The sequence below is a fragment of the Phycodurus eques genome, chromosome 16, assembly GCF_024500275.1.
Source record: "Phycodurus eques isolate BA_2022a chromosome 16, UOR_Pequ_1.1, whole genome shotgun sequence".
NCBI classification, from domain to species: Eukaryota; Metazoa; Chordata; class Actinopteri; order Syngnathiformes; family Syngnathidae; genus Phycodurus; species Phycodurus eques.
Window position 1 is genome coordinate 1,868,617 of NC_084540.1, and position 27,998 is coordinate 1,896,614.

Sequence of the window (27,998 nt, forward strand, 5' to 3'; positions counted from 1 at the left end):
CTCCCTTTCTCCGGAAGCCAACACCCGACTTTCAAAATTCTTGATGCGTTGTACTCGGGTCGAAGCGGTCGTTGGAATCCGACGTGAAAGCACGTAAACGGCGGGTTGACCTTTCAAAGGCGAATTTAATAGAACCTTGTCGGCTTCGGGATGCTGGAGCGGGTAGCGCTTGGCCTTCTGCAGGTCCCGGCTGAGGTAGACGCCGCGGCCCAGCATGCCGTCGGGCGACTGGCGGAATCCCGAGGACACGATGACGTCGGCGCTCTGCCGGCCGGTACCGTGGTACATGACGTAACGCCGGCCGTCCTCGGGCACGGCGCCGCCCAGGGGGTCCACCCCCTGGGGAAGCTCAAAGTCATCTTCCGCCCAATCGTAGTGCATGTTCCTCCTCTTCCTCGCTCGACCTCCACGTCGCTGCGGGAAACACAAAACTACAGTAACATCGCGTGACCTTGATCTGACCTCACCGACGCGCTACACGCTAACGAGCTACTGTCGAACAATCACAGCACTAATGCGTCCCAAAAAATGATCCGATTTCGCTTCATTCGGCCAAAAATGATATACTACAACTAAAGCAGCCACAAATTGTGCCCGAGAGTACTGATGCTTGAGAATAACATAAAAGTAGTTGGGGTCGGGGCAACAAAAGACTGGGGGAGTTGAGGAATGCTTATAGAAAAAAAAAAAAAAAAAAAAAAAACACCTGTTTGAAACATTCCACTGGTGAACAGGTTCAGTGGAGCAGATGCAGCACAACATCGTTCTCTCTGTCGTGTTTACTTGTTTACTCTTGACAAAACAAACCGCAAATTTCACAATATTTAAAACATACCGTGGCAGTAAGAGAGGAGGTTCGGAAAACTTTATGAAAGCCTCATAACGTTCGCCTGAATCTCAATCTAAAATCACCCAGCAGCGTCTATTACAAGCACGATATCAACATATGATAAATAGGTGAATATTGCCGCTGTCATAGGTTCATTTATCAATCTGAGACACAAAATCAATGGCGACTTTACCGGATCAACAATGTAGCAGCTTGTACGGTTTTGTTTTTCGGTTCATATTACTTGACGTTGCTGTTTTCGACGTTACCTTTGCGCACGTTCACGTGCGCGTCGACGTGTGCGTGCGTGTTTGTCCTCACGCGCGAGCGAGCGCGCGCACGCACGCACACACAAACCCTGACGAAGAACGACGCACACGCAGCGATAAACTGACAGAAATCACTTTGGACCGCCACGAGTCGCAGTGTGCACGGACGAGGTCAACTTTAAAAGGTCGAAAAAACTAACGGGCATATATTATATATATTATATAGATATATATCTATATATGTAAATGTAGGTTTTTTTATGAGGGGGAAATATTGTTGGTGTACTTAACCTGACAAATTCTGCCACCAAGCAATTGTTTGTAAACTCGTATAAAACCACACATGAAGAATTCTAATATCTTCAAGAATTCTTCTAATTGAGCAAAATCCGTAATGATGTAATTCAGCGGCAGGCAGAGGACATTTTTGGGGATTGGTCACAGTGCTTGACCTTTCGTTATAACACCTTAAAACAATGAAGAGCTGAACTCAAAACCAAGTCTCAGTCAAAGTTTATTCAAATAAGTGGACTAATTGTAGGACCAGTGTTTAGACAAACATTCACACAAATTCACCCCAAAAGGTGGAGGGGGTTTAAATGTCAGCTTGTTTTCTGCTGGTCAAAGCGGAATTTGCAGCACGATAAAAGCTTTGCGAACGTCTGAAAGACAGCAGTCCGGTCCGGACTCAGGACCTGCCACCGAGACGAATTGCATACAGCTGCCACAAGATGGGAGCAAAGCACTTTTCTATCGGTCAGCCCTTTTGGCGGTGCCTTAAGATACGAGTTTGTACGTTCCACGACCACGCACGTGACATTCGTAGCTCAAATCATCGTCAGACATACAGGAATGGCAATTAAAGAGAATGTGAAGCACTACAATGAACAGTTTTTCCTCACCCTTTTTGCTTCAATTCAATGGCCATCATGCTCCTCCTCCTGGCATGTACGCCTTTGGCCATCTAGGCGCAGTATAATACAGACATGGACATACATGAAGACGGTCACAATTCCTCAGTAAGATGCATTGATACATGTTTTTCGAAGAGGATAAACAAAAGCTGCCTTTGAATACTGTTTCCCAGAGTTTACAGTTTCCCATTATGTGTTAGGATTAAGCTAGTGGAGGCCGTGTGGTTGTTTTAGATAATCTCTACTTTAAATTTAGTTTGACAGTTCACTGGGAGTGGTAATAAAATATATATATATACACACACACACACACAACCCCAATTCCAGTGAAGTTGTGATGTTGTGTTAAACAAATAAAAACAGAATACAATGATTAGCAAATCATGTTCAACCTATATTTCATTGAATACACTACAAATACAAGATATTTAATGTTCAAATTGATCAACTTGATTGTTTTTAGCAAATAATCATGAACTTAGAACGTTATGGCTGCAACACCTTCCAAAACAGCTGGGACAGGCTCACGTTTACCACGGTGTTACATCCCCTTTTCTTTGAACAACAGTCAATTAACGCTTGGGAACGGACGACACTCATTGTTGAAGCTTCGTACGTGGAATTCTTTCCCATTCTTGCTCGATGTACAGCTTCAGCCGTTCAACAGTCCGGGTTCTCCGTTGTCGTATTTGACGCTTCATAATGCGCCACGCGTTTTCAATGGGAGACGGGTCCGGACTGCAGGCAGGCCAGTCTCGTACCCGCACTCTTTTACGACGGAGCCACGCTGTTGTAACACGTGCACAATGTGGTCAGGCATTGGCTAATAATAAGCAGGGGCGTCCATGAAAAAGACGTCGCTTGGATGGCAGCATGTTTCTCCAAAACCTGTATGTACCTTTCAGCATGAATGGTGCCTTCACAGATGTGTAAGTTAGCCATGCCATTGGCACTAACACAGCCCCATACCTTCACAAATGCAGATTTTCAACTTTCACTTAACACACAAACCCCTAAATTCCTTGCAATTGTACGTTGAGGACCATTGTCCTTGGACTATTTTCCCACGCACTTGTTCACAGTTTGAACATTACACAACTTGTCTTTGTGGTGTATCCAATTAAATATAGGTTGAACATGATTTGCAAAGCATTGTATTCTGTTTTTATTTAAATTTAACAACAGCCCAACTTCATTGGAATCGGGGTTGTATAATGGGCTTGAAGCCTCTTTTTGGAACAATTGGGCAAACTCCTGCTTTCTGAGAAGCGAGTTGCGTTCACTGTCACCATAAAGCCTCATATCAAGTTTTCACTCACAAATCTAAACAAAACCAAAAATTGGTCACACAACAGCTCGTATACAGAAATCGTATTTCAAGGCCCTACTGTAGTTCCTTGGCAAAAAGCTGTGACACTATGCGGCAAAGCACCACTTTTATATTAGACAGGGCTTTGACCTGACCGAAATAAAAGCAAGTAGGTGAGTTTTTGAACAAATACCACAGAATGGGAAAAATATACAGAAACACAGGGAAAGGCTGGAGTTGACGTCAATGTTCAGCCCCATGGCACTTCATGTGATGCCTGAGGTTGGCCTTGCGGAAGAAGGTCTTCCCGCAGAGTTCACACCCGTGCGTCTTCTCGCCCGTGTGCATGTCGTTGTGCTTTTTGAGGGACGACTGGTCGCCGAAGCGGCGCCCGCACACTTCGCACGCGTACGGCTTCTCGCCCGTGTGCGTGCGCATGTGCCGCGTCATGTTGTGCTGACAGTTGAAGGCTTTTCCGCACACGCCGCAGGCGAACGGCTTCTCGCCCGTGTGCACCCGCATGTGGGTGTCCAGATCCCTGCGGCTGTCGAAGCACTTCCCGCACACCTGGCACACTTTCCCGTTGCTGTGCGTCATCAGGTGCACTTTCAGCTTGTCTTGATTGTCCGCGTGAGCGCCGCACACGCCGCAGTCTGTCTGGTGGCCACCGGAGTGGTTGACCAGCGAGATGATGGAGTGGAACATCCGTCCGCACACCACGCAGATGACGCGGCTTTTCTTGGATGTTCGCGCACGCTCGCCGTCCAACTTTTTGCCCTTCCGGTGCGTGATCAGGTGTCGCATCCTGGCCGAGTAGTCGTTGAAGAGCTTCCCGCACACATCGCAGGCGAAGGGCCGCTCGCCCGTGTGCGTGCGCATGTGGCGCAACATGTTGTGCTGACAGTTGAAAGCTTTCCCGCACTCGCTGCACAGGAAAGGCTTCTCGCCCGTGTGCACCCGCATGTGAGTGTCCAGATCGCGACCGCCGTCGAAACGCTTGCCGCAAACGTCGCACGCTTTGCCGTTGTTGTGCGTCCGCAGGTGCGCCTTGAGGTCGTCCGCTCGCGCGCCGCAGACGCCGCAGTCCGTCTGGTGGCTGTCGGCGTGGTTGACCAGAGAAACGATGGAGTGGAACAATTTGCCGCACACCACGCACACCACGCGACTCTTGGGCTGCTTGCCGCTCGCTTCCGTCTCGCTCTCGTGCACCAGCATGTGGCGCTTCCTGGTGGAGTGGTCGCTGAATTGCTGTCCGCATATCTGTTGAAAGCCGTTTGAAAATGTATTCGATATCCAGCTTGAGGTCCATGCACTAGTACGCTCTTCGTCCTCACCAGTAAGACAATTCATCACACTAATGAACAAACAAATGAACCGCACTAGTACGACGACTTTGTCTTACTAATGCTGGTTTTTTTCCACTAGTGCCAACTTTTGGCCCTCTCGTCTGACCTTAGCCAGGATATGGAATAAATGCTCAAATGGTTTTCCATAAAGCGGTTTGAGCATTTATTCCACATCCTTGATACGCAGCTCAAGGTCCATTTGGAATACTAGTAGGACAACTACATGTTCCTTGTGAGGCAAAATGCTGCGCGCGACAACACTACGTCAATGTCAATATAAAAACTCTACTAGTTAACTTCTAGGGCTAGCACCCGGATGTCAAATAGTGCAATGTTACCTCGCTAGTAACATGTACTTGCCCTACTAGTAGGTTAAAGCTGTCTTACTAGTGTGCGTAATGTCATACAGTAGTGGCACTAGTAGTGGAAAAGTTCCCTAGTCATTCTACTAGTGTGCGGCATTGTCTTACTAGTGAGAACAAAAGGGCTATATTCACACACAGGATTGCGTATTGTGACCTCCCGCGCTTGCCACTGTCAACGTACCGTACTTGGTCGCAGTTGTCAACATTTATTCACGCGCACAAACCAATGTTTACCGAAGCTTTAGTGCACGATTGGACAGAACGCCGGCTTGTTTATGTAATAATGTTAGTGCTAGCACTAGCTTGCTAGGCTACGTTTACATTTCGTTGCCTGCTTGCGAGCCGTATCGTATTAATAGTATGTAAACATAACCCAAGCAATCCTTGAACGGACAGCCCAAAATGTCATCTTCTAATCACCTGGTGACAGCGCACATTTTTTCCCTCTTATTGTTCTTTTCTTCCCAACACTGCAGCAACAATCCATTGACAACAACTTGTCACCATGGTAACGTTTGTATCCGGTTTTCGGTGAAAGGTGACACGTCTTCCGGTAACGCCACAATGACAATGTTTGATTTGACTAGATCAAGACCCGTGATCGAAAAAGACGGGATACAGCGGTATCGGAATACACTGTCGTGGAGTGCCGCTACTGTCTGCCCGAGATACAGCAAGATTTTATGGCAGTAGTCTGACATTGTGAAAGACCAGATTTGTCTGATCCAGGCATAAGGCAAACGAGAACAGTTTCTCATTTACAATGCCGACCAGTTCAGTGTCTTTCTCAGGGACACTCACAGACAGTCAGAGCTGGGATTCAAACCGCCGACCCTTCGGTCAGTGGACGACCTGCTCTACCTACTCGGCCGCAAGAAGCGCAAGAACCAGAAAAGCACTCTTACGCACATGCAAGAATGGTACCAAGAGCGTACTAGTACATGGAATTTAAGATGGATATGAAGAATATGGAATAAATGCTCTTAGGTTTTTCTATACCGACCTCGCAGGCGTAGGGTTTCTCTCCCGTGTGCCTGCGCATGTGCCTCGTCAAGTTGTGCTGACAATTGAACGCCTTTCCGCACTCGGCGCACACAAACGGCTTCTCGCCCGTGTGCACGCGCACATGCGTCTCCAGAGCCTTGGCCGTGCCGAAGCCTTTGCCGCAGACGCTGCACACGCTGCCCTTCGCGTGCGTCTTGACGTGACACTCGAAGCGTTCCTCCGAATCAAAGCGCTCGCCGCACACGCCGCACACGTCCTTGGGGTGCGCCTCGATGTGATTGGCCAGCGAGATGACGGCGTGGAAGCTCTTCCCGCACACTTTGCAGCTGAAGGATGGCTTGGCCTTCTGGATCGTTTTCTTCTTAGCCCCGTCGCTCTTGCTGGGCTGCCACTCGTCATCGCTGTCCTTAAGAATGAGAAGAACATATTAAAACTACTCCAAACAGGTCCCCCTGCTGGTCACTTTTAATATTACAGTTGATTCACTGTATATTCCAGAGCAAGTACAACGCACACGTACGTCGTGATGACAACGCTCAAACAAAATATTGTGCAGCCTGACAAGGAACTATGTTTAAGTGACTAGTGGCGCTTCATTCATATAGACATAGTGCTTTGCTTCCATCTGGTGGCAACTTGGTGCCAAGGAACTAGGATTGAAGTGAATTGAGGAGCTTCATTGAGTCAAGAGTAGCTCTTTGCCATCATCTGGTGGCATTTTGGTTTCAAGGAACGATGCTGAAGTGAATGGAGGAGCTTTATTTTTGACAAAAGTAGTACTGTGCCACCATTTAGTGGCATCTATTTTAAAGACACGAACACTTTGCTCATTTTTGTCAGCCTGTTTATGGCAGTTTGTATTGCGCACCGACTTTCATTGTTCTGTGATTCGGGTGACCATGTCAGTGTTTAGGGACATAGTGGTTAAACTAATATGTTGATTAGGGAGGGACCGAGTGAACGATTCTAAACGCAGTTGCTGCATTCGGAATCATTCACTCATTCCCGCCTCTCTCATCGCTACAAAGGGATTTGGAGCGGAACAACTACAGCGTTTAGGCCCTTTATACAAAAATACCTACCCATTGATTAGGGTACCTTACCTCACCCTGTGTGTTTGGTAGAGATGGTTTCTGGTCCAGGGAGGCCCCGTCGCCGTCATCTTCACACGCCACTTCCTGTTCGCACGCCGCCTTGTCGTCGTCGTCGTCGCACGCCACCGACACCTGCTCCTCCTGTGAGCTGTTCTGCTCATAGTCTTTCACGCTCTGGAATTGTGAAAACGGTGCCACCGTGATGTTGGTCTCCTGCATGCAGAAAGCTGTTTGAGTATTTATGAGCCATATCCTACTAGTGCACTGAACTGTCCGTGTAGTCGTACGCTATTTGTCCTCACGAGTAATACAATTCAGCGCATTAGTAGTCTTACGAGTGGCGTTTTTGTCCCCACTACTGTACAACCATTTTGCTAACTTGCAGAACTGCTAGTGGAAATTCTCATAGGTACTAATAGTGCCATGGAGGTTAAAAAAAAAAAAAAAATTAATAATAATAATAAAAAAAAAAGCCTTATTGAGCTCCATTTTAGGGATGTTTTGTCGATTGTGCGGAATGCACGAGCCGACGGCTCATCGAAGCCCAGGAAGGAGAGCTTTGTGGAGTTTGGAGCAGAAGTTTACAGAAAAGACTCCTTGGCACGGCCGGCCGGCATGTCACCACAAGGACGGAGCATTCTCTCTCACGCACTTTTCAGCAAGGAATAGGGTAAGAGCATTTTCAATTAGCAAAACCATCTTCTTTTTCCCCTGGCTGCAGTTTTGACAGTTATCTTTCCAATTCAGCCTTGGGTGAAAACAGACCTCCACAATGGCTTACAAGGAGAACACCTGGCCGCCTGCTTCAAAATGTCTGTTCATGGACACGAGCCTACGGACTTACATTTTGAAAAGGCTTTGCCAGATTTTTTTTTAGGAAATTCTGACAAATTCAATGCGCCAGTGAAAAGTGAAAACTGCAAGAAAATTTAACACTTGTTACTTTCGATTCGTTAGCGAGCATATTTCTTGTTTAAATGAGCCATTTTATTCTTATTGGAATCTCCGAGTTTGTTGGCGTTTGACAATTTATTTGTAGTTATTTAAATTAACGATTGTAATTTTTTTATTGAATTATGTTATTCTGTGTTTGTTTAAACCCTAAATGTATTTTATTATTCGCGTCATTAAAAGGAAATTACACTATTTTATTCAAATCCATTCACCCCGCACCACCGCAAATACAGATTGGTCCTGTGGGAAACGTTGGGCTGGCCAACAGGAAAGAATTGCTTGTTTTTGTTAACGACCAATCTAAAGCGGAATATTTGTTTAAAAAAAAAAAAAAAAAAAAAAAGCACCCGTGGCTAGGATATTTGAACACCTCATTGGCGAAAAGGTTTCATGACCCAGTGCCAAACAAGTAGTTGGGTGTTAAAAGTGGAGCACAGCAGTCGAGTCCTAAGGTTGAATTGTTAACGAATGGGAAGACAACTGTTCTACTAGTGCACTGAATTGTTCGTTGGTCAGTGGTGAGGACAAAGAATGTACTAATACATGCCCCAAATGGAAGAAATGGTTTTTCCATCCATACCTGGTAGGCATCAGGTTTCTCTCCTGTGTGCGTGCGCATGTGTCTCGTGAAGTCGCGCTGACATTTGAACTCCGTTCCGCACTCGCCGCACATAAACGGCTTCGTGCCCGTGCGCACGCGTGAGTGCGTCTCCAGAGCCGCGCCCGAGCCTTTGCCGTCCTGCGCGTGCGTCTCAATGTGAAGGACGAAGCTTTCCTCCGAGTCGAAGCGCTCGCCGCACACGCCGCACACGTCCTTGGGGTGCGCCTCGATGTGACTGGCTAAGGAGAGGACGACGTGGAACCCCTTCCCGCACACTTTGCAGCTGAAGCGGGGCTTGGCCTTTATTGCGGTTTTGTTCTCTGCCTCGTCGCTCTCGCCAGGCCGCCACTCCTCATCGCTGTCCTTAATAATAAGAATACATTATATTTGTACAGCACTTTTCGGAGAGCTTGATGTTTGTTACATAGGATTAAAAAAAAAGCGTGTAGGGAATGAACCCCGCTATGAAGAGTAAAACAAAAATTGAATACAAAAAAACAACAGCAACAGCAAAAAAACCACAATTGCGACTCGCTAATTGCAGATTTATGGGGGGAACCTATACGCTTTTATTCATGGCCAACCCCTGTTTTTTGTGGAAAACACTTGGTGGTGGTAAAAAAAAATGTTTTTTGTTGCCCGGATGCAAATATAACGGCGTCAATTACCCGCTTCCTATACCCCGCAAATCGCGGGCGGTCCACTGTATTACTTCGGTGCCATCTTGACATGTCTACACTAGTAAAACGAGTATGTCTTACTAGTTATGTTTTTCCCACTACTGTGTGACATTTCTACTCACAAAGTAGAATGACTGGGGCGTGCACTTGTAGGGCAACTACAGCGCACTAGTAGGATGACTAGGGCACAAAACGGGCTGCATGGAGTGGCCTTCTATAGCGCTTTATCTACACCATCACAGCGCCCAAAGCGCTTTACAAAGCCTCACATTCACACACCAATTGGCGACTGCTGCCGGGCCCACAAAAGTAAGATAAGTACACGTTACAAGTGAGGCAAAATTGCTACTAGAACAACTAGTCACTCATGTCACTAGTAGTAGTAGCACACAGTTAACTAGTGCAGTTTTGCCTCACTCGTAACATGTTGTTGTTCTACCAGCGTGTCCTAGTGGTGCAGCGACGGACAGTCGAGCACGCCGGTCGAAGCTGGGCTCAGCTTCGCTTACCCGGTCACTGCTGGTGGGATCCTGCTCCAGCGGCGCTTTCCAGTCTTGCCCGCACAGCTCAGACCCGCTCTGCAGCCGCCGAAGTTCAGGCCAGATGGAGAGAGACTGCTTCGGTGGACCTTTACCACAAAACACAGGAACGCCCATTCGTAAGGTTGGGTCGTGTGAAGATTTTGATGAATCGATGCATCGCAATATTCCTCCCCCTTTGATTCGATACCGGATTCCTCAGAATCCATTCACCACCTGGCCACTGGAGGGAGCAATAACAATCCTACATGTGCACACTGAGCAAGAGCCAGAAATGAAGGTAGAGAAGTAATGTTAAAAAAACAAATGTTATGTGATCTTGATCACAATTTCCAAGTGGTAAGTAATAAGTTTACATGCATGTTTTTTTACCATTCATATACAACTGTCATGCAATAAAATGTTGTACTCTATATGCAGTTCTTATTGTGCATATTTTTAATTTCAGATGTTTTATTGCTAACAATATGTGAGGTGACAAACGACATGTACATAAAAAAATAATCAACAGGTACTCTAACTGTAGTTCTGCTTCTTACTGAATCAACATCAAAGCATTTAATTCAATATCAAACTTGAATTGAAAGCTGAAGAATCGAAATCAAATCCATACTCATTCGATTGTATTATTATATTATACTTATTTCTCTCTCTAAAGTTGCACAAATTGTGCAAATGTGACTTCAGAATGTGACGATATGATCAGCTCATTTCATTATTTTAATTTCTGGAATGTCATTCAAGTTTCAAAGCACAAAATAAACATTACGCCTATCGACAGTCATACACTGTACACATTGGGTGTATTATAATTCATCACTGTCAGCATTCGTCCTTCTTTGCAAAAATCTTACATGACTGGAGCACAATTGATTTATTACTTTCCACAAATGCAACATCCTAAATCTTGTTTTTTTTTTTTTACATTAGATTTACATTTCTTTTCACTCCCCCTTAATACTACTCTCTGTTTTAAACTTTGTTGATTGTTTCTATATTATTAGTAAAAGTGTATGTGTGAGAAGATTGCTCCTGTGACAGTATAATTTAAGTACACAGTGGAATGTTACACTTTATTGATACTACAGGTTATCACTATTTTAAGTGAACCACATTTGATTTTATGGCATTATAATGCAACGAGTATTCAGTATCTGAGACGACGCACTTCTAATATCCTAATGGACACCGTTACATATGTTGGATTCGTCCTAATATACAACCCCGATTCCAATGAAGTTGGGACGTTGTGTTAAACAAATAAAAACTGAATACAACGATTTGCAAATCATGTTCAACCTATATTTAATTGAATACATTACAAAGACAAGATATTTAATGTTCAAACTGATCAACTTGATTGTTTTTAGCAAATAATCATGAACTTGGAATTTTATGGCTGCAACAGATTCCCAAAAAACTGGGACAGGCTCATGTTTACCACGGTGTTACATCACCTTCTCTTTTAACAACAGTCAATTAACGTTTGGGAACTGAGGACACTAATTGTTGAAGCTTTGTAGGTGGAATTCTTTCCCATTCTTGCTTCATGTACAGCTTCAGCTGTTCAACAGTCTGGGGTCTCCGTTGTCGTATTTAACGCTTCATAATGCGCCACACATTTTCAATGGGAGACAGGTCCGGACTGCAGGCAAGCCAGTCTCGTGCCCGCACTCTTTTACTACTACCAAGCCACGCTGTTGTAACACGTGCAGAATGTGGTTAGGCATTGTCTTGGTGAAATAAGCAGGTACGTCCATTAAAAAGACATTGCTTGGATGGCAGCATATGTTTCTCCAAGACCTGTATGTAGCTTTCAGCATGAATGGTGCCTTCAAAGATGTGTAAGTTCCCCATGCCATTGGCACTAACACAGCCCCATACCATCACAGATGCTGGCTTTTCAACTTTGCGTCCATGACAGTCCGGATGGTTCTTGTCCTCTTTGGCTCGGAGGACACGACGTCCATAATTTCCAAAAACAATTTGAAATGTGGACTCGTCGGACTACAAAACACGTTTCGTCAGTCCATCTTAGATGAGCTTGGGCCCAGAGAAGCCGACGGCGTTTCTGGGTGTTGTTGATAAATGGCTTTTGCTTTGCATAGTAGAGTTTCAAGTTGCACTTACGGATGTAGCGCCGAACTGGATTTACCAACATTGGTTTTCTGAAGCGTTCCTGAGCCCATGCGGTGATATCCTTTACACATCGAGGTCAGTTTTTGATGCAGTGCCGCCTGAGGGATCGAAGGTCACCGGCATTCAATGTTTGTTTTCGGCCTCGCCGCTTACATGCAGTGATTTCTCCAGATTCTGTGAACCTTTTGATGATATTATCGACCGTAGATGATGAAATCCCCAAATTCCTTGCAATTATACGTTGAGGAACATTGTCCTTAAACTGCTGGACTATTTTCTCACGCACGTGTTCACAAAGAGGTGAACCTCGCCCCATCTTTGCTTGTGAATGACTGAGCAATTCAGGGAAGCAATCACGGCACCCACCTGTTCCCAATGAGCCTGTTCACCTGCGGGATGTTCCCGACACGTGTTTGATGAGCATTCCTCAACTTTTTTGCCACCTGTCCCAGCTTTTTTTGGAACGTATTGCAACCATAAAATTCGAAGTGAATGATTATTTTCTAAAAACAATAAAGTTTGAACATTAAATATCTTGTGTACTCAATGAACTATGTCGAACATGATTTGCAATTCATTGTATTCTGTTTTTATTTATGTTTAACACAACATCCCAACTACATTGGAATTGTGTGGGGGGGGGGGGTTGTACTTCTTCTTTTGAGTCAACCTGTTCTCGTGTTGTACACGCCTCAATGGCGCCCTCTTTCGTCCAGGAAGGACCAGTGCAAAGTAAACGCGTTCCAGTAAAGTTGGCGGGGGAGTCGTTTAAAGAGATTTGCAAGAGTTTGCCGGCTCGGAAGCGTTCAACCAAGTCGTCCGGGAAACGAACCTGTGTGTTGTTTGTGTCTTTGGTGGCCTTCGAGCTCCAGTTTGGACTGCCGGAGCTCCTCCTCAAGGCCGACAATGGTGCTTTTGACCGCCTCAAAGATCTCCTCGGCGGCCGCGCACAGACGCTCGTTGATGGCCGCTTGGAGCCGCTGGAAGCTGGACATGCCGCCGGGGGACACTCGGACGGCGCCGGGTGCTGAAAAGAAGATGAAAACAGGCTAGCGTGGAGGTAGCCAAACGGCCGAATATCGATTGGTGACTGCAACAGAGCAACGCTCACTTGGGTTGAGCTCTTCTTCGTCTGCCTGCAGCTTGCTGCGTAATCACGGTGCTGCCCCTAGAAGAACCTCCGTGGAACTGCACCTCAATCCGTTCTACACTTTTTACTATGTGCTGCGTTCATTTTGTCATTTTTTCTTAAAAGGTGTACATAAATGTATTTCTTCATTTGTCACGTAAGACACTCGATTATAGTAGTGAATCGTTGTCAATAATAAAAGTAAGGTATTATTATCATTATTAAAATAAGCACATTTATGTATAACCTTTTGATTACAACCCCAATTCCAATGAAGCTGGGATGTTGTTGTTGTTAAACATAAATTAAAAACAGAATACAATGATTTGAAAATCGCGTTCTACCTATATTTCATTGAATACACTACAAAGACAAGATATTTCATGTTCAAACTGATCAACTTGATTGTTTTTTGCAAATAATCATGAACTTAGAATTTGATGGCTGCAACACGTTCCAAAAAAGCTGGGACAGGTGGCAAAAAAGTTGCAAACACCTGTTTGGAACATCCCGCAGGTGAACAGGCAACGTACAGGTAACACAACGTCCCAACTTCGTTGGAATTGGGCTTGTATATTAAATAGTTGGTTGATATATTAAAGCGAGCTCAATAAAAATCATAAAATGAAAAGATTCGCATTAATCATATTTTGGTCCATTGCATGGTGTGATATCTACAAATCTAAGACGTTATTATTATTCTTATTAAAAGAAACTATTTCACAATTTATCGTTAAAAATAGAAATAATTGAAGCAAAATCAATTGAATAAAATGTCACAGACCACTAAGCATTTAGTATATTATCACAAGTCATATTTGCTGTCGAGATTGAGCTGTTTATTCTGTCAATCGATCGACGGATCGATCGGTCTGTCAGCAAACATCCCAAAATAAAGCAAAGTGCATCGAGTGCAAAATTAGCAGGAACAATCAGATTTTCTGGAAAAAGTTCCACATATTTAATCAACACTTCATATCGTGAATAGCAATCGTCCGGTGGGTGTGTCGCGTAGTGAAGAGGTTCCATCACAATAACCAGCATGTGCACGCACGCACTGCACCACACACACACACACACACACACACACACAATTAATTAGTATGTGAGAGTGCAACAAGAGTGCATTTTGTCACTGAGTCACAGCCACAAAACGGATGAGTCAGTGTGAGGCTGCCATCTTGACGAAAACCTGAATATGTAAACACGGACAAATAATCAGACAGTATTTGGATCTCGGAAAAACTAATTTGATATGTAAAGACAACATGTGTCAAGCAGCGGTGAGAAATAACCAAGTAAAAATACTTACTTGCAATCATAGTTATTGTACCTTAGTAGAGTTTTCAGTACTTTTCGGTACTTGTATTTATTGCTCGGCCGACTTTTGACTTTTACTCCCTACGTTTGAAAAGAGTTGTATCTCAGTTGGCTTTGGGGCGAGAGCCATGGGTAAACCCTGGACTGGTCGCCATTCAATGTCGAGCACATTTAAAACAAACGATAAACTGATCGGCAGTCCATGTCGGCGCACATATAGACAAACCGCTTGTTCACCGCAATGTCTTCGTATTACAAGTCGCTTATTCCCAAAGAATCGCTGCAGTGTTTTTGCGCTCCCGTTTACATCCTTTCGGAGCAAAGGTGTCGCTATAGCGATGCCTCGCCGGTCTCAAGGTCTCTGCCGCCGGGGTCCGGTGTTCGTCCCCGGCGATCGACTTCCGCGGCCTCGTGGTCGGCCAACAAAGGCTCCAGACTCTGCGACGGGAAGCCTGCGATTCCGGTTTGCCCGATTCTGAAGACTTGCATCATCTCTGAGACGTCGTCGTCTTCACGGATTCCTCGCCTCAGGCTCTCCCGGGGCACCGGTGCCGGCTTGTCGCCCTCCTGCGGCAGCTGGTGCTGGGCAGCCTGGCGGTCTTGGTTCTGGTCCTCCACTTTGCGGGTGGCGCGACAGAGGGCTTTGCGGAAACCCCTCTTGAAGTTGTCCGACATGAAGCCGTAGACTACGGGGTTGGCGCAGCTGTTGGCGTAGCCTAGCACCACCACGAAGTAGTACAGGCCCTGGTACTCAGGGGGCAGCGCCACCAGCAGGTTGAGCACGTTAAGTGCGTAGAAGGGCAACCAGCACAAGACAAAGACCGCCACCACGATCACCACCATGCGTGTTACCTTGCGCTCCGACTTGCGGCGCTTGGCGGAGGCGGCGTGGACTTTCTTGGCCGAGCTGCGCACCTTCAAATAATAATATGATACATTTTATCGAAGGATAGTGTACAATTAAAGAGTAAATACAAGATACAAATGAAGAACACAAGAAACATCCAAGTGAAAACAGAATTAATTATTCTCACAGACAGAGACGATCTATTCTTCGGATTTTGTTGGTTGTTCTGTTTCTATGTGTTGCTGCTCCGTGTCTCACAGTTGGTCACAGCCCGGTAGCCACCCCCACCTCTGCCCGTCAACCAATCAGAGCCCTTCATCCAGGTCAAGGATTTAAGGCTCCGCTGATGACGCCCTCAGTGCCAGATTGTTTCGATACGAGCTCAATCAAGATTGTCCGACCCTTCTCTGTAGATTGGTCTGTCGTTGGCGACCCGGTCTGTCTGATTATCGTTGTACCGCGACTCTCCTGAGCCTTCGGCCCCCGATGACGAGTTCCGCCTTAGCGTATTTGCCTGTTCGTGTGCTCGTTTGTTAACGTGACAACAAAGCGTGAGTTTCCCTGTGATGCTCACAGTGAATCAGAATCAGAATCATCTTTATTTTGCCAAGTATGTCCAAAAACACACAAGGAATGTGTCTCCGGTAGTTGGAGCCGCTCTAGTACGACGACAGACAGTCAATGGACAGAGAACTCTTTGGAGACAGAAAGAAATTGAGAAAAAACAGTCACTAAGAAATAAAGGGTTGCTAGTTATCTGGTAATGCCGGTACAATTTTAAAATGTTTTTATTTTTTTTTTGACAATTGTGCAAAAAGATGCAGAGTCCTCTAGCACCGAATGAATGACTAATCTCGCAATATTCCGGCGCAATGAGCATTGTGCCAAGGGCGCCGAGACTTCAAGGAGTGCGTGCGGTTTCAAGTGACGAGTGGCGCGATAGTCTGGGACAATGTTGATTGTGCAAATGTTGCAGATACTCCTCAGTCAGTGGGGCGGATGCTACTCTGGCGTGAGTGGCCAGTATTGGTCAACAACAGATATGCAAATAGTGCAGTGTGGCGAGACTACTACAGTGAGTGCACGAGTAATGTATAATTGGCCCCACAGAAATGTGACAACAAACTCAGACAAAAGAAAGGTTCAGGTTCAGGGATGATGGTGTTGAACGCTGAGCTGAAGTCCACGAACAGGATCCCTGCACTGTCGAGGTGATCTAGGATGAAGTGCAGTCCCATGTTGACTGCATCATCTGTTTGCTTGGTAGACAAACTGCCGGGGGTCCAGCGGGAGACCTGTGACGCTCTTGTGGTGGTCCAGCACGAGACGTTCAAAGGAACGTCATGACCACAGATGTCAGGGCGACAGGCCTGTAGTCATTCAGACCTGAGATTGTAGTTTTCTTGGGGACTGGGATGACGGTGGAGCATTTGAAACACGATGGTACTTCGCACAGTTCCAGAGATCCATTGAAAATCTGTGTGAAGACTGGAGCGAGCTGGTCCGCGTAGACTTTGAGGCAGGATGGGGACACATGGTGTAGGCCTGTCGCTTTCTTAATCTTTTGTTGTTTGAAGATGCGTCTCACATCCTGACGCAGAAGTTGGTGGAGTGATTGTGGTCGGTGGTGCGGCGTGAAAGTGTCCTTTTCAAATCTGCAGTCGAAGATATTCAAGTCGTCGGCTAGTGTGCCATTGTTCTCAGCTTGGGGGGATCGTCGCTTGTAATTGGTCAGCGATTGGAATGCATGCCAGACTGATTTAGAGTCGTTAGCGCTAAACTGTTTTCCCAACTTTGCTGCGTAGTTCATCTTTGCAGTGTTCATTTCTTTAGTCAGCAGGTTTCTAGCTCGATTATACAGGCCCAAGCTGCGTCCTCCGTAGCTTGGTGAAGTTGCTTACGTTTGGCAGTGAACCACGGCCTGTTGTTATTGAATGTGCGAAATGACTTTGTTGGTGCACAAACCTCTTCACCGAAACTGATATAGGATGCGACAGTGTCCGTATATTCATCCAGGCTGCCAGCTGAATTTTCAAAGACACTCCAGTCTGTGCAGTCTAAACAGCTTTGAAGTTCCACCTTTGCTTCCTAATAATAACAGCCCCTCAGCCGATCAAAGATTTAAGGCTCTGCTGAAGACTCACCCATGGCCAGATTGTTTCGATACGTGTCCAAGCAAGACTCTCCAAGCCTTCTCTGCGGATTGATCTGTCGTTGGCGACCCGGTCAGGCTCTGACCTTCCTGCCTCATCATTCTATCAGGAACCCCCTCAGCCTTCTGCCCCTGACCGTGCGTTCTGCCTTTGCACGTTTGCCTGTACATGTGGCTGCTTTGAGGTTCTGCCACTGAGACAACAAAGCGCAAGTTTCTCTCTTCAGCTTCCTGTCCATTGCATAGCTTTTCACCACTTGCTCCCAAAACCAATTCCCAATCTTCCAAACCTCTCTGTTTGGAATGTAAAGTTAATCGCCGTGTGTATCAGGACTTGGATGTTAACTGAGTGGCTACTCACCTGTTTGTCACTGAACCTGTCACAGTCCTTTCCAACGATTCCGGCGATTCAGTGTACTGCACTTGGGTCCTACCCCATGACACTGTGCGTGTTAAAGTAGCAGTTGCTTGAAGGTTTAAGATTACAGAAACAGCAAAAATGTCATTTTTTTTTTAGCCCCTCCGTGGTGTTTCACATGATATGTTAGCATTAGGCTAGCAAACGTTCGTCAGACAACACGATGTGGTTCGGTTTAACATTTCGGCGTTGAAATGTATTGTAAATCTAACCTTGAAGACGATCAGCAGGTAGCAGAGGCAAATGATGAGCAGGGGACAAAGGAAGCCCACCGTGGACGTGTAGACGACGAATGCCGTCCTCCACACCTTGACCGGGGCCGGCCACAGGATGTTGCAGGTGCCGCCCGTCTTCTGGATGTTGGCGAACACCACCACGGGCAAGACCACCAGGAAGGACAGTGCCCACACGGTGCCGTTGACCACCTTGGCGACGCGGGGGCGGCGCCACCGGGCCGAACGGACGGGGTGCCCCACCGCCAGGTAGCGGTCTACGCTCATGACGGTCAGGCAGAAAATGCTGGTGAACTGGTTGATGGAGTCCACCGTCATCACGAGGCGGCACATGAACGATCCAAAGGGCCATGCCTGCAGGGAGTTCTGCACGGCCAGGAAGGGAAGGCCCAGCATGAAGAGCTCGTCGGCGATGGCCAGGTTGAGGATGTACATGTTGGTCACAGACTCCATCTTGGAGTGATGCAGCACTATGTGGATAACCAGTGTGTTCCCGCCCAGACCGATTACGCAAACAATCACGTAGATGAGAGGGATGAGGACGCCCCCAACGCCGGGACTCGAACCGTCGTCCGAAGTCGTCACGTTGGTGAGGTTCAGTAGGAGGAGAGGAAGGTCCTGGAACGGGGCGCTGGCGTTCTCCACCACCGCCTCCATGTCGGGAAAACGTCAGCTTTGCTGGAACAAAAGCGATCACGTGACTTAGTCCAGTTGAAAAAGTTGGACAGAACGTACAGAATTGAGGATTTAATCTTGTGTACAGTCATCCCTCGTCAGATAGCGATTCACATTTTGCGGTATCACGGAGTTTTAAATCGTATCTCATTTTCCATTGCAGATTTCCCGCTATATCATGGGATTTTATGGTAATGGGGTTTCCACACGGGCTGTAAAGTGCAAGCCGGGAGGAAACCCCTTAAAAACGCAGGAAGGCGAGAGCCCGGATTCGAACCCTGCACTATACAACTGGGAGCCGGCAATATTCATCCATGAGCTCGCTTGTATCTCAAAACATCTTTTGCCATCGAAAGGAATGGAAATGCAATTCATCTGTTCCGGCACCCTCCCAAAAGACACCAAATTTCTTTTCAAATGTTTGTTTTTCAAATTGCACTCAACATTATTGTACTGTACGAAAACAGAGTCGTAACATTTGCTCTCCACATAACCTGCAAACACAGAAAATGCAAGCACAAAACGCGACGACCTTATGTGTTGGCCTTCCTTGTTCTTTTTCTGTGGTGTCTATTGGGAGTTGGCAAACCAGTCCAATGGCTCCTTAGTGCCATCAACTGATATGCAGGAGTCCTTCCACTGTAAAGAACCAATGTGAATGGATTGGGGGGGGGGGGGGTAGATGTCATGAAGTGAGCTGGCCCCATCTAGCAGTGGGGGTGAAAAAAAATGTTCACGGTGAAGCGTGAACAGGAGGGGGTGCAGTGGTTTTGGATGAATGCTAACGTGTGCTAAATGCTAATCACGCTCACGGCAGGAGACAAAATGTCAGCAGGGTGTTGGGCAACTATCCTAAAGGTCAGCGGGACTTGAAAGCTTTTGGGATGAACCGCACACGCACACACACGCGCTCCACCCGCTGAATGATGATGGTGATTGAAGTTGTGAAAGTTGATCGTCGTTGTTGTCACCCTCTCACAACAATTTAGACTTCAGTCACTAAATATTGATGTGTCAAGTTGTGACACTGGATGTGCTAAAACAAACACACACACATTTTCTCGACTTTACCTTAAAGACATTTTGCTGCTCGACCATCCTATTCTATAATATTACATATGTACGATGGACAATGCCTATTAACATAGTGTCGCATACACCGTTGATATCGTTTCCCACGTTTGCGCCTCTCAATTTGTACTCATTGCGTCAGGCCTGCTGTCTCAGCACCGCGGTGTGCGCGCGCGTCCTCGTTCGTGTGCTCTCGCGGGCGCGGTGCACCGGAGTCCGTCAGCAGCCGCCTCCCATCTCCGACGAGCCGGATTGCCAATACTCGACAACGACTTTGAACATCCGGCCACTCCGTCTATTTTCCCTCGAGACCTTTTTGAAAAGCCAGCCTGACTTGATTTTTGCTCTTTTCCGACGCCCCCCTCCCCGCAAGCCGCCCCCCCCCCCCCCCCCCCCCCGCGCCCTGTCAACCTCGACTGAGCTCTCGGATCTTTTTTCCCAAACTGCAATCGTCCACCACCTGCTGTGTCATGAATATTCATCTCTACCTGCTCGTCGCCTCTGGTTTCCGCACTCGGGTCGTCCCCGTCACCTGAACTCTGACACATTGTTCAAATATTGACTTTTAATGAGCAAAATTATGCCTATCAACAGTTTCAGATGCTGTAACTTGAGTGGAATATCATTCGTGACTATAGATCACTGTCAATAATATGACACTTCTACTAACCGCACTGTGTCGCCTTACTTACCTACCTACCTACCTATCGAACGTATTGAACAGGGTGTCCCTAAAGAATAGAATAGAAAGTGCGTACACATAGGCAAATGAAAGCAATATGGATTTATTACATGTGAATCTTGCAAAGCGCATCGACCCTTGGCATCACAAATATCGGAAATGATATCGGTGTTATGTGTCAAGTGTTGAAAATGTCTTTTTGCCCATGTGAAAGAAATCATTGTTCTTACCTCTCGTCTTCTGTTCACGACAGCAGCTCCAGACCCGAGCGGTCGCCGGGTTCGGCCAGCTCAAGTCCACATTGCATCGTGAGCGGAATCGTCATCGTCATCATCATCATCACCGTCGTCGTCATCGTCATCAGTAGCGGGAGCCGAGCGCTTTCGGCGCTTGTAACTAGGAGACAGCTCGTCAAGTGGGAGGTGTTAAGATCCCATTTTGTGTGCTGCAGTGAGTGGACCTTCTGGAGAGAAACGCGATACTGCGTTTGACTTCCAATTTGACACTTTTCAAGGCGTCGTCAGCTTCAAGTCGCATAATAAAGTACAACATATCGGCCGTCGAGAGTGCCCAGAGCTTTCCCGACGGGCCGCTGTGAAAAAGAAAACATCCCCCGCAGTTGTTAATGTGTCGCATCCCCCGCAGTGTTTCCCATTCATTCATTTGCGACCCCCCCCCCCCCACACTCAAGAGATCCTTTCCATATTCCGAACAGCAGGTGACCTCGTGGCAAAAGTGACGTGCGGGTGTTAGCAGTGCAACGACAACGCGTGGTTGGGTTCAATTTTGGATTCAGTTCTTAGACGAGATATTTACAGCGAGTTGAAGAGCATCCAACGAGAGTCACGCCAGATGATCTGGACCTCTTCCGGAATCGGTTTCCTTTTGTGTGTCTCACTTTGAATTTCTCTGTTACCTCGAGCGCATTGGCCCTGAGTTTTGGCGGTGTTATAAAACGGTTCCTAATCTTCCAGTCAGAATGTGTGGGAATCCTTTGCTCACCTTGTATGCAACCTTTGACAGTACCAAATGTGACCAGAATTGCTCAAACGTTAGGCTGTATAATATTGCTCAAGCGATGTAAAGGATCTCTGACGATACGGTATTACCATCATCAGCTAGTGGCTAACGTGTTTGTTTGCATAGTCTACAGTGTGGTTAATGTGTTTCTTGGCACGATGACTCATGTGAAATGTTGTTAGCATGTGTGCTAACATTGCTAAAGTGAAATATTTGTTTGCATCTGTACCAGCATGGCTAAAATATCGGCTGGAATATTGTCAACAGTAGCTATCACGATTGCTAACATTCTTTGGAGGTTTGAAAAACTACCAAAAGTGTTTTGTTCCTGTGGCGGTCACAGTGAGATTAGCATCTCCGGGCAAATTAAGCGCGCTTTTTTGTTGTTGTTTTTTTTGACTAGCCCAGATGACGAATGCTACGCTCGATAGCCAATTGTTAGCGGATCCGTAGCTCGTTAGCAAAGCACTTTGTTACTTGCACACGCTGAGCATTTCTCAAAGGCTGTCGCCAATAGCAATAAAGACGAGCGACCAAACCATCTGCTCGCCTTTTGTTTTGAGGCACTTGTTTTGTGTCTGCATGATAAAAAGCAGGAACACAAACAGGAATTTGTGACATCTTCCTCATCAATGATGACATCATCACGATTAGCGACTATAGAGTTATGTGTTACTATGACTGCATGCACTTGTGCAGGCTGAGCAACGCACAGAAGACACTGGACAGAACCATTCGGAACTTCCCTCTGTTTATTGACTTGAGTTTAGGTTGAGTCTTGTTGAATTTGCTTGATATAACCTCAAAAGAAACAGGAACAAACAACGATCACCTGTGTGGAGTTTGCACGTTCTCCCCGTGCCCGCGTGGGTTTTCTCCGGGCCCTCAGGTTTCCTCCCACATCCCCCCAAAAACATGCATGCTAGGTTCATTGAGAGTTGTCCTTCTTCAACGTCTTCGATCTCGTTTATGCTTAACGCGTCGGGACACACAATGGCGTGACGTTTGTTCCCTTTCGTTAGCGTCTCGACAATGGCGGAAACCTTGGGAGGCTTCATGAGCGCAGAGAGCCTAAGTGGACTTCATTTTTGTATCCTCTTTGTGAGCGTGTTCAATGAGCCATGTCCATCAATAGTCATCAGTATCAAATCAATATTTGTCAATATGGCTGAGGGAAGTGCAACCCAAATTTTCATCGCAGTGGCATCATAGTCAATACATAATATAAATGTTTGCAACAAGGAAAACTTTCCCATGTTCAGTTGCACCCTTGCAAAACTTAGACTTGCCTGGACTGACAGGAAATGGAATCATTTCATCAGAAACCAACCTCTTGTCAATTGTGTAGATGGAGATGATGAGGCTGAAGGCCACCTGACCGCACACTGCAGCAGCGAGACGAGTCAACAAATGAGTCAACAAACCACTTCCTGTTGGATCAAAGTGGAGCAGCGGCGGCATCTCTTTGTCTCGTCACTGCCTCAATCTCTAAAACAACCCTGCAGATTTTCTTCATGTTCTTTTTTGTCTTCTTCAGGTCTTGATATTTTTTTAAATTAAAAAAAAAAAAAAAAAAACACGATTAACAAAACAAAATTAACAAAAAGACGTGGGAACAAAATGACCAACAGAAAAAAAGTCAGCCAAGAATATTTTGGACGTTTCCAACTTTGTGGGAACAGTTTGGAGATGGCCCCTTCCTGTTCCAACATGACTGTGCAACAGTGCACAAATCAAGGGGCATAAAGACACGGATGAGAGAGTTTGATGTGGATGAACTTGACTGGCCTGCACAATCCTGATCTCAACCCTATAGAACACCTTTTGGATGAATTAGAGCGGGGACTGAGAGCCAGGCTTTCTCGTCGAACATCGGTGTCCAACTTCACAAATGCGTTTCTGGAAAAATAGTCATTTACAATATTCCCATAAACTCACTCTTGGCAATATAGTATACTTTTTTTATATAGTATATTCTTTCGAACAATCCTGCCAAATAACCTCGAACGAATGGCGACAACAGCCCAGCCCTACTGCCTACCCATAATGCCTTGCATGGCACACTTCTGTCTCATGCTAGAAATGATTCTGATTGGTGCTTTTGCGGTGCATACAAAATAAAAGCACATCAAAATGAAATGTTGTACTTTTATTTTGAAACATTTCTCCTGTACCTAATAAATGGAGCCAGACTTGTTTTCTGTCTCCTCTTCCTTCTCTCCTTCCTCCTCTTTGCTCCTCCTCTTCTCTTTCTTCTTGTTGTTCTTCGTCATCCTCAATCTTGGTGTGTCTTGCGTCATAGCGGCCTGGTGTAGTTTGCCGGGAAGAGTCCTTTCCTGCCGCCGCAGCGCCCTGTCCACCAGGTCGGGTCGGAGGCATCGGCGATGTTGATGACGTCGCCGGCGGTGAAGCTCAACTCATCGTCTTCTTCCGCGTTGAAGTCGTACAAAGCCAAAACCTGCTGCGGCGGCGCCCTCTGCTGGGAAACACAAACCCATGTACCATGTGGCTACGCTAACCGAGTAGCATTGCACAGCGTGTGTGCGGTGTGTTGGTCAGACCTGGCGGAGGTGGGCGGCGTCAGGAGCTCGAGCGGCACCGATCGGGCTTCTTCTTCCTGATTGGACCGCACTCTCAACACGCTCCTCCAGGCCACGCCCCCTTGCCTGCGAAACAATAAGACACAACCGCTGAATTTGTATTTTATTTTTTTACATTTTTGATGAGCAGGTCCCAGTGTTGAATTTAAGTTGGAAAAAAAAAAAAAAAAGTTCCAAATTTGACAATCAAAGCAAAACGTTGACCTTAAGGTTCCAAAGAATTCCCTTCAGATCCTAATTTTGACCATCATGACCCAAAATTGAGGTCCAAATGTTGACCTTCAACTCCAAACTTTGACCTCCAAGTCCCAACTTTGACCTTCAGGTACCGACTTTGACCTTCAAATCCCAAGTGTGACATTCAAAGCCAAACGTTAATCTTCAGATTACAAAAAATGACTGTCAGATTGTAAGTTTGACCATGTCTGAAAATGGAGGTCCAAATGTTGAGCTTCAAATCCAACCTTTGACCTCCAAGTCCCAAGTTGTGTTAATGTTAATCTTCAAGTTACAAAAAACTACTGTCAAATTCTAATTGTGACCATGTCTTGCGGTGCAAATGTTGAACTTCAAGTTACAATTTTGATATTCAGGTCTTGCCCAAATCCGTTCCTACAAGTCCCAAATTTGACCTTCAAGTTTGACTATTCAAGCAAAACATTGGGCCTCATTGACTAAACGGGCGTACACACAGATGTGCGCTTAAATCGTGCGTACGCACGTTTGACGCAATCAAACTTTAAATGAAACCTAAATCTTCACACAAAAAGTAATTATTTATTGCGAAAGTGGGAGAAACGGGAAAAATGCGATATCGCAATATAGCGTCGGTACCGTGTGGCTCGGCCGAGGCTGTTCGGAGACTCTGCGCGAGGCAGCGGCCATGTTGGCGGCCAGGATGTCGGCCATAATTGGCTGCTTGGGTAAACTTCCTCTCTCCACCTGCAGGGGGAGACACACCACACATGTTCCTTCCAGTAGTACCTATCCAACGCCACTAGGTGACAGCATTACGCAGGATAAAGGTATTTCAAATTAGGAGCTGTCGCTCGGGTCGTTTTGTTTTGCTTTGTGTCGGTGGAACAGCGGAACCCCAGGTTACGAACGAGCCTTCGTACGAACGAACGGGATTACGGCCAACATTTTCGTCGGCAGATGACCTCTATTTTACGTACTATTTTCAATTTGCGAACAGTCTTGGCACGAACGTCCGGAAGGATCGTGCATCAATCTCACGACCAAACACCAACAGTCAAGCGACCAAATGCAAAATGAAAACACTCGCAAGGAGCTGCCGTGGACCACAATTCACACCCAGACGCTCACAAGCAGACCAAGCGGCCAACCCGAGTCCAAAATCAAAAATTCAATATTAAATGTAAACATATGTTTTATCGGCAATCATTTCAATGGGAAATGGGAAGTATAACATATGAGAGAAGTTCATTCATGAAAAAATAGATATCGAGGGTAGTTTGTTCATTTAGAAACTGTATATGTATTTGTTTCGTGAAAAGGAATCATTTATATCATATATTAATATGACAGATCAGTGGGTGGCGCACTGTCACAGCTTGCAAACCGCCGTTAAACACAACAAAGGACAAGACGACGTCTTGTCGTGTTTCGTTTCCGATCATAGTCAGTTTATTCCCTGTATTGCTTTCTTACCTTGCAGTTTGCTTTAAGCAGATATATTTTCGCAAACTTGCAGTTTTGTGTCGGCGTACGAATTCGACGGAGTTGTATTTGACTGACAATGTCGTTTAAATCATTCCAATTTGGCAGGGCCGTTCTTCTTTGTGACGGCTCAAATGTACAAAACATGTATTTTCCCTTGACAGGGACTTTTTGAGCATTTACCGACTGAGCGCCGGGCGTTCCGGCGGCGTCGGCGCCGTCGTCGAGGAAGATGTCGGCGGTCTTGGAGATGGACGAAGTCTTGTAGAAATCCACCAGCTTGTTGAGGGACGCGAACCTCTCGGCCCACAGGAAGTAGTGACCCCCTTCGTCGCGGATGACCTTGAAGTGCTGCACGTCGCACTCGTGCCTGCGCCGAGTTCAAAGTTCATCGACAAACTGACGCTATATTAAATGCTAACACAGCATGGGAAACGCCATAGACAGGCTAACGAATACCAGTGGACGTGTTTTAAGGGTTAGGGTTTAGATTATCACGCTTTTCAGACAAGATTTGACGTTTGTGGATTTTGTCACTGACTTGACGGAGATGGAGAAATTTCCCGGTGAACTTTGACATCCCCGGATAACAAAGGCTCCGATGGCTTTGGCGCTGAGGATTTTTTCCGCTGCGCCGCGAGTGGCATTCTCCCGGAACCATCTACAAACGGCCACATGTCACCGAAGAAGAAAGAGGATGCCATCGCATGCGGGCGGGGCTTACGCCGGCGCGGTCACGTTCATGTAGTTTTTGGGTACGTAGCCTTCGTGTCCGTCCAGCTCGGCTTTGTACCACTCGCCGTGTGTGCTTAAAATCTGACAGGAGACACCAGAAGGAGCGACAGGAAGACCAAAGTTCTTTCGGGGACACGAGGCCCAACGGTCTGATGATCCTGCGTTTACTAACCTTGACCACGTCGTCCTTCTTAAAGTTCAGCTCGCCTGTCGTCGTGGCCGTGAAGTCATACTTTCCTCTCGCCTCCATGTTGGCAACTGGCACAACTAAAAGAACAATAACTAGATAGAGAGAGAGAGACAGATTTAAAAATGCTCATTTTCATACTTTATTTAATTGGAATATTAACAAAGAACATTTTCAAGATAATTTTTGATGATCTGTACTGGAATGTGTGATCCACTTTGCAAGATAGATCAAAAACGATACATTTTTTTTTTTACATACACTATATGAAATGAGACACGCACTCCCCCCCCCCCTCCCCCCCTCCCCCCCAGCCGTACCGAAGGCACTCTGCCAGGAAGAAGGCGTTACTCCCAAAAGAAACCATAAAAAAGGCCAGATTACAGTTTGCAAATGCACACGGGGACGAACCCTTTCATTTTGGGAGATATTATCAAGTGTCACGTGACGGCAACGCGCGCCCCCTGCAGCTGCTACTCAAGCGACAATTTATGGAAAATTCCACCAATGACGGGGAGAGGTCGAAAATATAAATCATGTCATAGTAGTCATCAGAATCATGTTTCGCGTGAAGCCAAGAGGAGGCGGAAAAGAGAAAACATGTCATTCGTGAAGTGTTCAAATGACGTCAAAATTCTTGCGGGATGTGACAAGTGAAAGCAAAAATGATTTTTTTTTTCTTCTAATAACGGACTAAGTTACTAAATACAAGTATTGAAGCAGAACAAAAGTGTAAGGAATCCCCCCCCCCCCCAAAAAAAAAAAAAAATATTAAGAAAGACAACGCCAATAAACTCACGTGCTGGTGTTTTTTTTTTTTTTTTTTTTTTTTCAACATTATTTGGACACGAGTGAGTTTCATCCACTTGTTGTTAATGAGGCGATAGACGAATTAGAGAAAAGCTTACCTTGCCTTCGCCTTCGTTCAACTGCGCGTGCGAAGTTTATTCCATCCAAATAAAGCCAACAAGCAAAACCGTTATTTTCCTCTTCCTTCCTCGTCACGTGATCGCTTCCGCGCACGCGTTCACAAACTAAAACATCGAAATATCAAATACAGTGTTAAAACATCAACAACAACAACAACAACAACATAATGGAGAGAACGACGGTTTGTGCATCGAATCGCACACTTGACGCTCTCGATGAACGCACGCACCTGCTTATGTGGGCCGTTTAGTCACTTCCGGATTTCATAATAAAAC

General features: G+C 46.1%; 3 protein-coding genes across 6 annotated transcripts; all 3 read right to left on the bottom strand.

The window, feature by feature from the left end:
- Positions 1 to 1,605: 1,605 nt before the first annotated feature.
- Positions 1,606 to 14,220, bottom strand: LOC133414771 (zinc finger protein 345-like). Of its 2 annotated transcripts, none has more exons than XM_061700380.1 (6): positions 12,877 to 14,220; positions 9,876 to 9,994; positions 8,666 to 9,049; positions 7,141 to 7,305; positions 6,036 to 6,443; positions 1,606 to 4,581 (listed from the first exon to the last, which is right to left on the bottom strand). In XM_061700380.1, exons 1-6 carry the CDS (start codon positions 13,037 to 13,039, stop codon positions 3,565 to 3,567), a joined length of 2,256 nt encoding a protein of 751 aa, XP_061556364.1. In that variant the 5' UTR covers positions 13,040 to 14,220; the 3' UTR covers positions 1,606 to 3,564. The 2 variants fall into 2 exon arrangements, with proteins under 2 accessions (XP_061556364.1, XP_061556363.1); XM_061700379.1 differs by having other exon boundaries at positions 7,141 to 7,344.
- A 26-nt stretch (positions 14,221 to 14,246) lies between these two features.
- Positions 14,247 to 20,892, bottom strand: LOC133414773 (somatostatin receptor type 5-like). The gene is made up of 3 exons (XM_061700383.1): positions 20,802 to 20,892; positions 18,123 to 18,821; positions 14,247 to 15,408 (listed from the first exon to the last, which is right to left on the bottom strand). The coding sequence occupies exons 2-3, from the start codon at positions 18,798 to 18,800 to the stop codon at positions 14,824 to 14,826; spliced, it is 1,263 nt and encodes a 420-aa protein (XP_061556367.1). The 5' UTR covers positions 18,801 to 18,821; positions 20,802 to 20,892; the 3' UTR covers positions 14,247 to 14,823.
- Positions 20,893 to 23,538: 2,646 nt separating this feature from the next.
- grap2a (GRB2 related adaptor protein 2a) lies at positions 23,539 to 27,998 on the bottom strand. 3 transcript variants are annotated; one of them, XM_061700384.1, is made up of 9 exons: positions 27,953 to 27,998; positions 27,702 to 27,827; positions 26,779 to 26,888; positions 26,596 to 26,687; positions 26,413 to 26,532; positions 26,055 to 26,241; positions 25,026 to 25,133; positions 24,153 to 24,257; positions 23,539 to 24,070 (listed from the first exon to the last, which is right to left on the bottom strand). In XM_061700384.1, exons 3-9 carry the CDS (start codon positions 26,854 to 26,856, stop codon positions 23,888 to 23,890), a joined length of 873 nt encoding a protein of 290 aa, XP_061556368.1. In that variant the 5' UTR covers positions 26,857 to 26,888; positions 27,702 to 27,827; positions 27,953 to 27,998; the 3' UTR covers positions 23,539 to 23,887. The 3 variants fall into 3 exon arrangements, with proteins under 3 accessions (XP_061556368.1, XP_061556369.1, XP_061556370.1); XM_061700385.1 differs by lacking the exon at positions 27,953 to 27,998 and having other exon boundaries at positions 23,539 to 24,067; positions 27,702 to 27,942; XM_061700386.1 differs by lacking the exons at positions 25,026 to 25,133; positions 27,953 to 27,998 and having other exon boundaries at positions 27,702 to 27,942.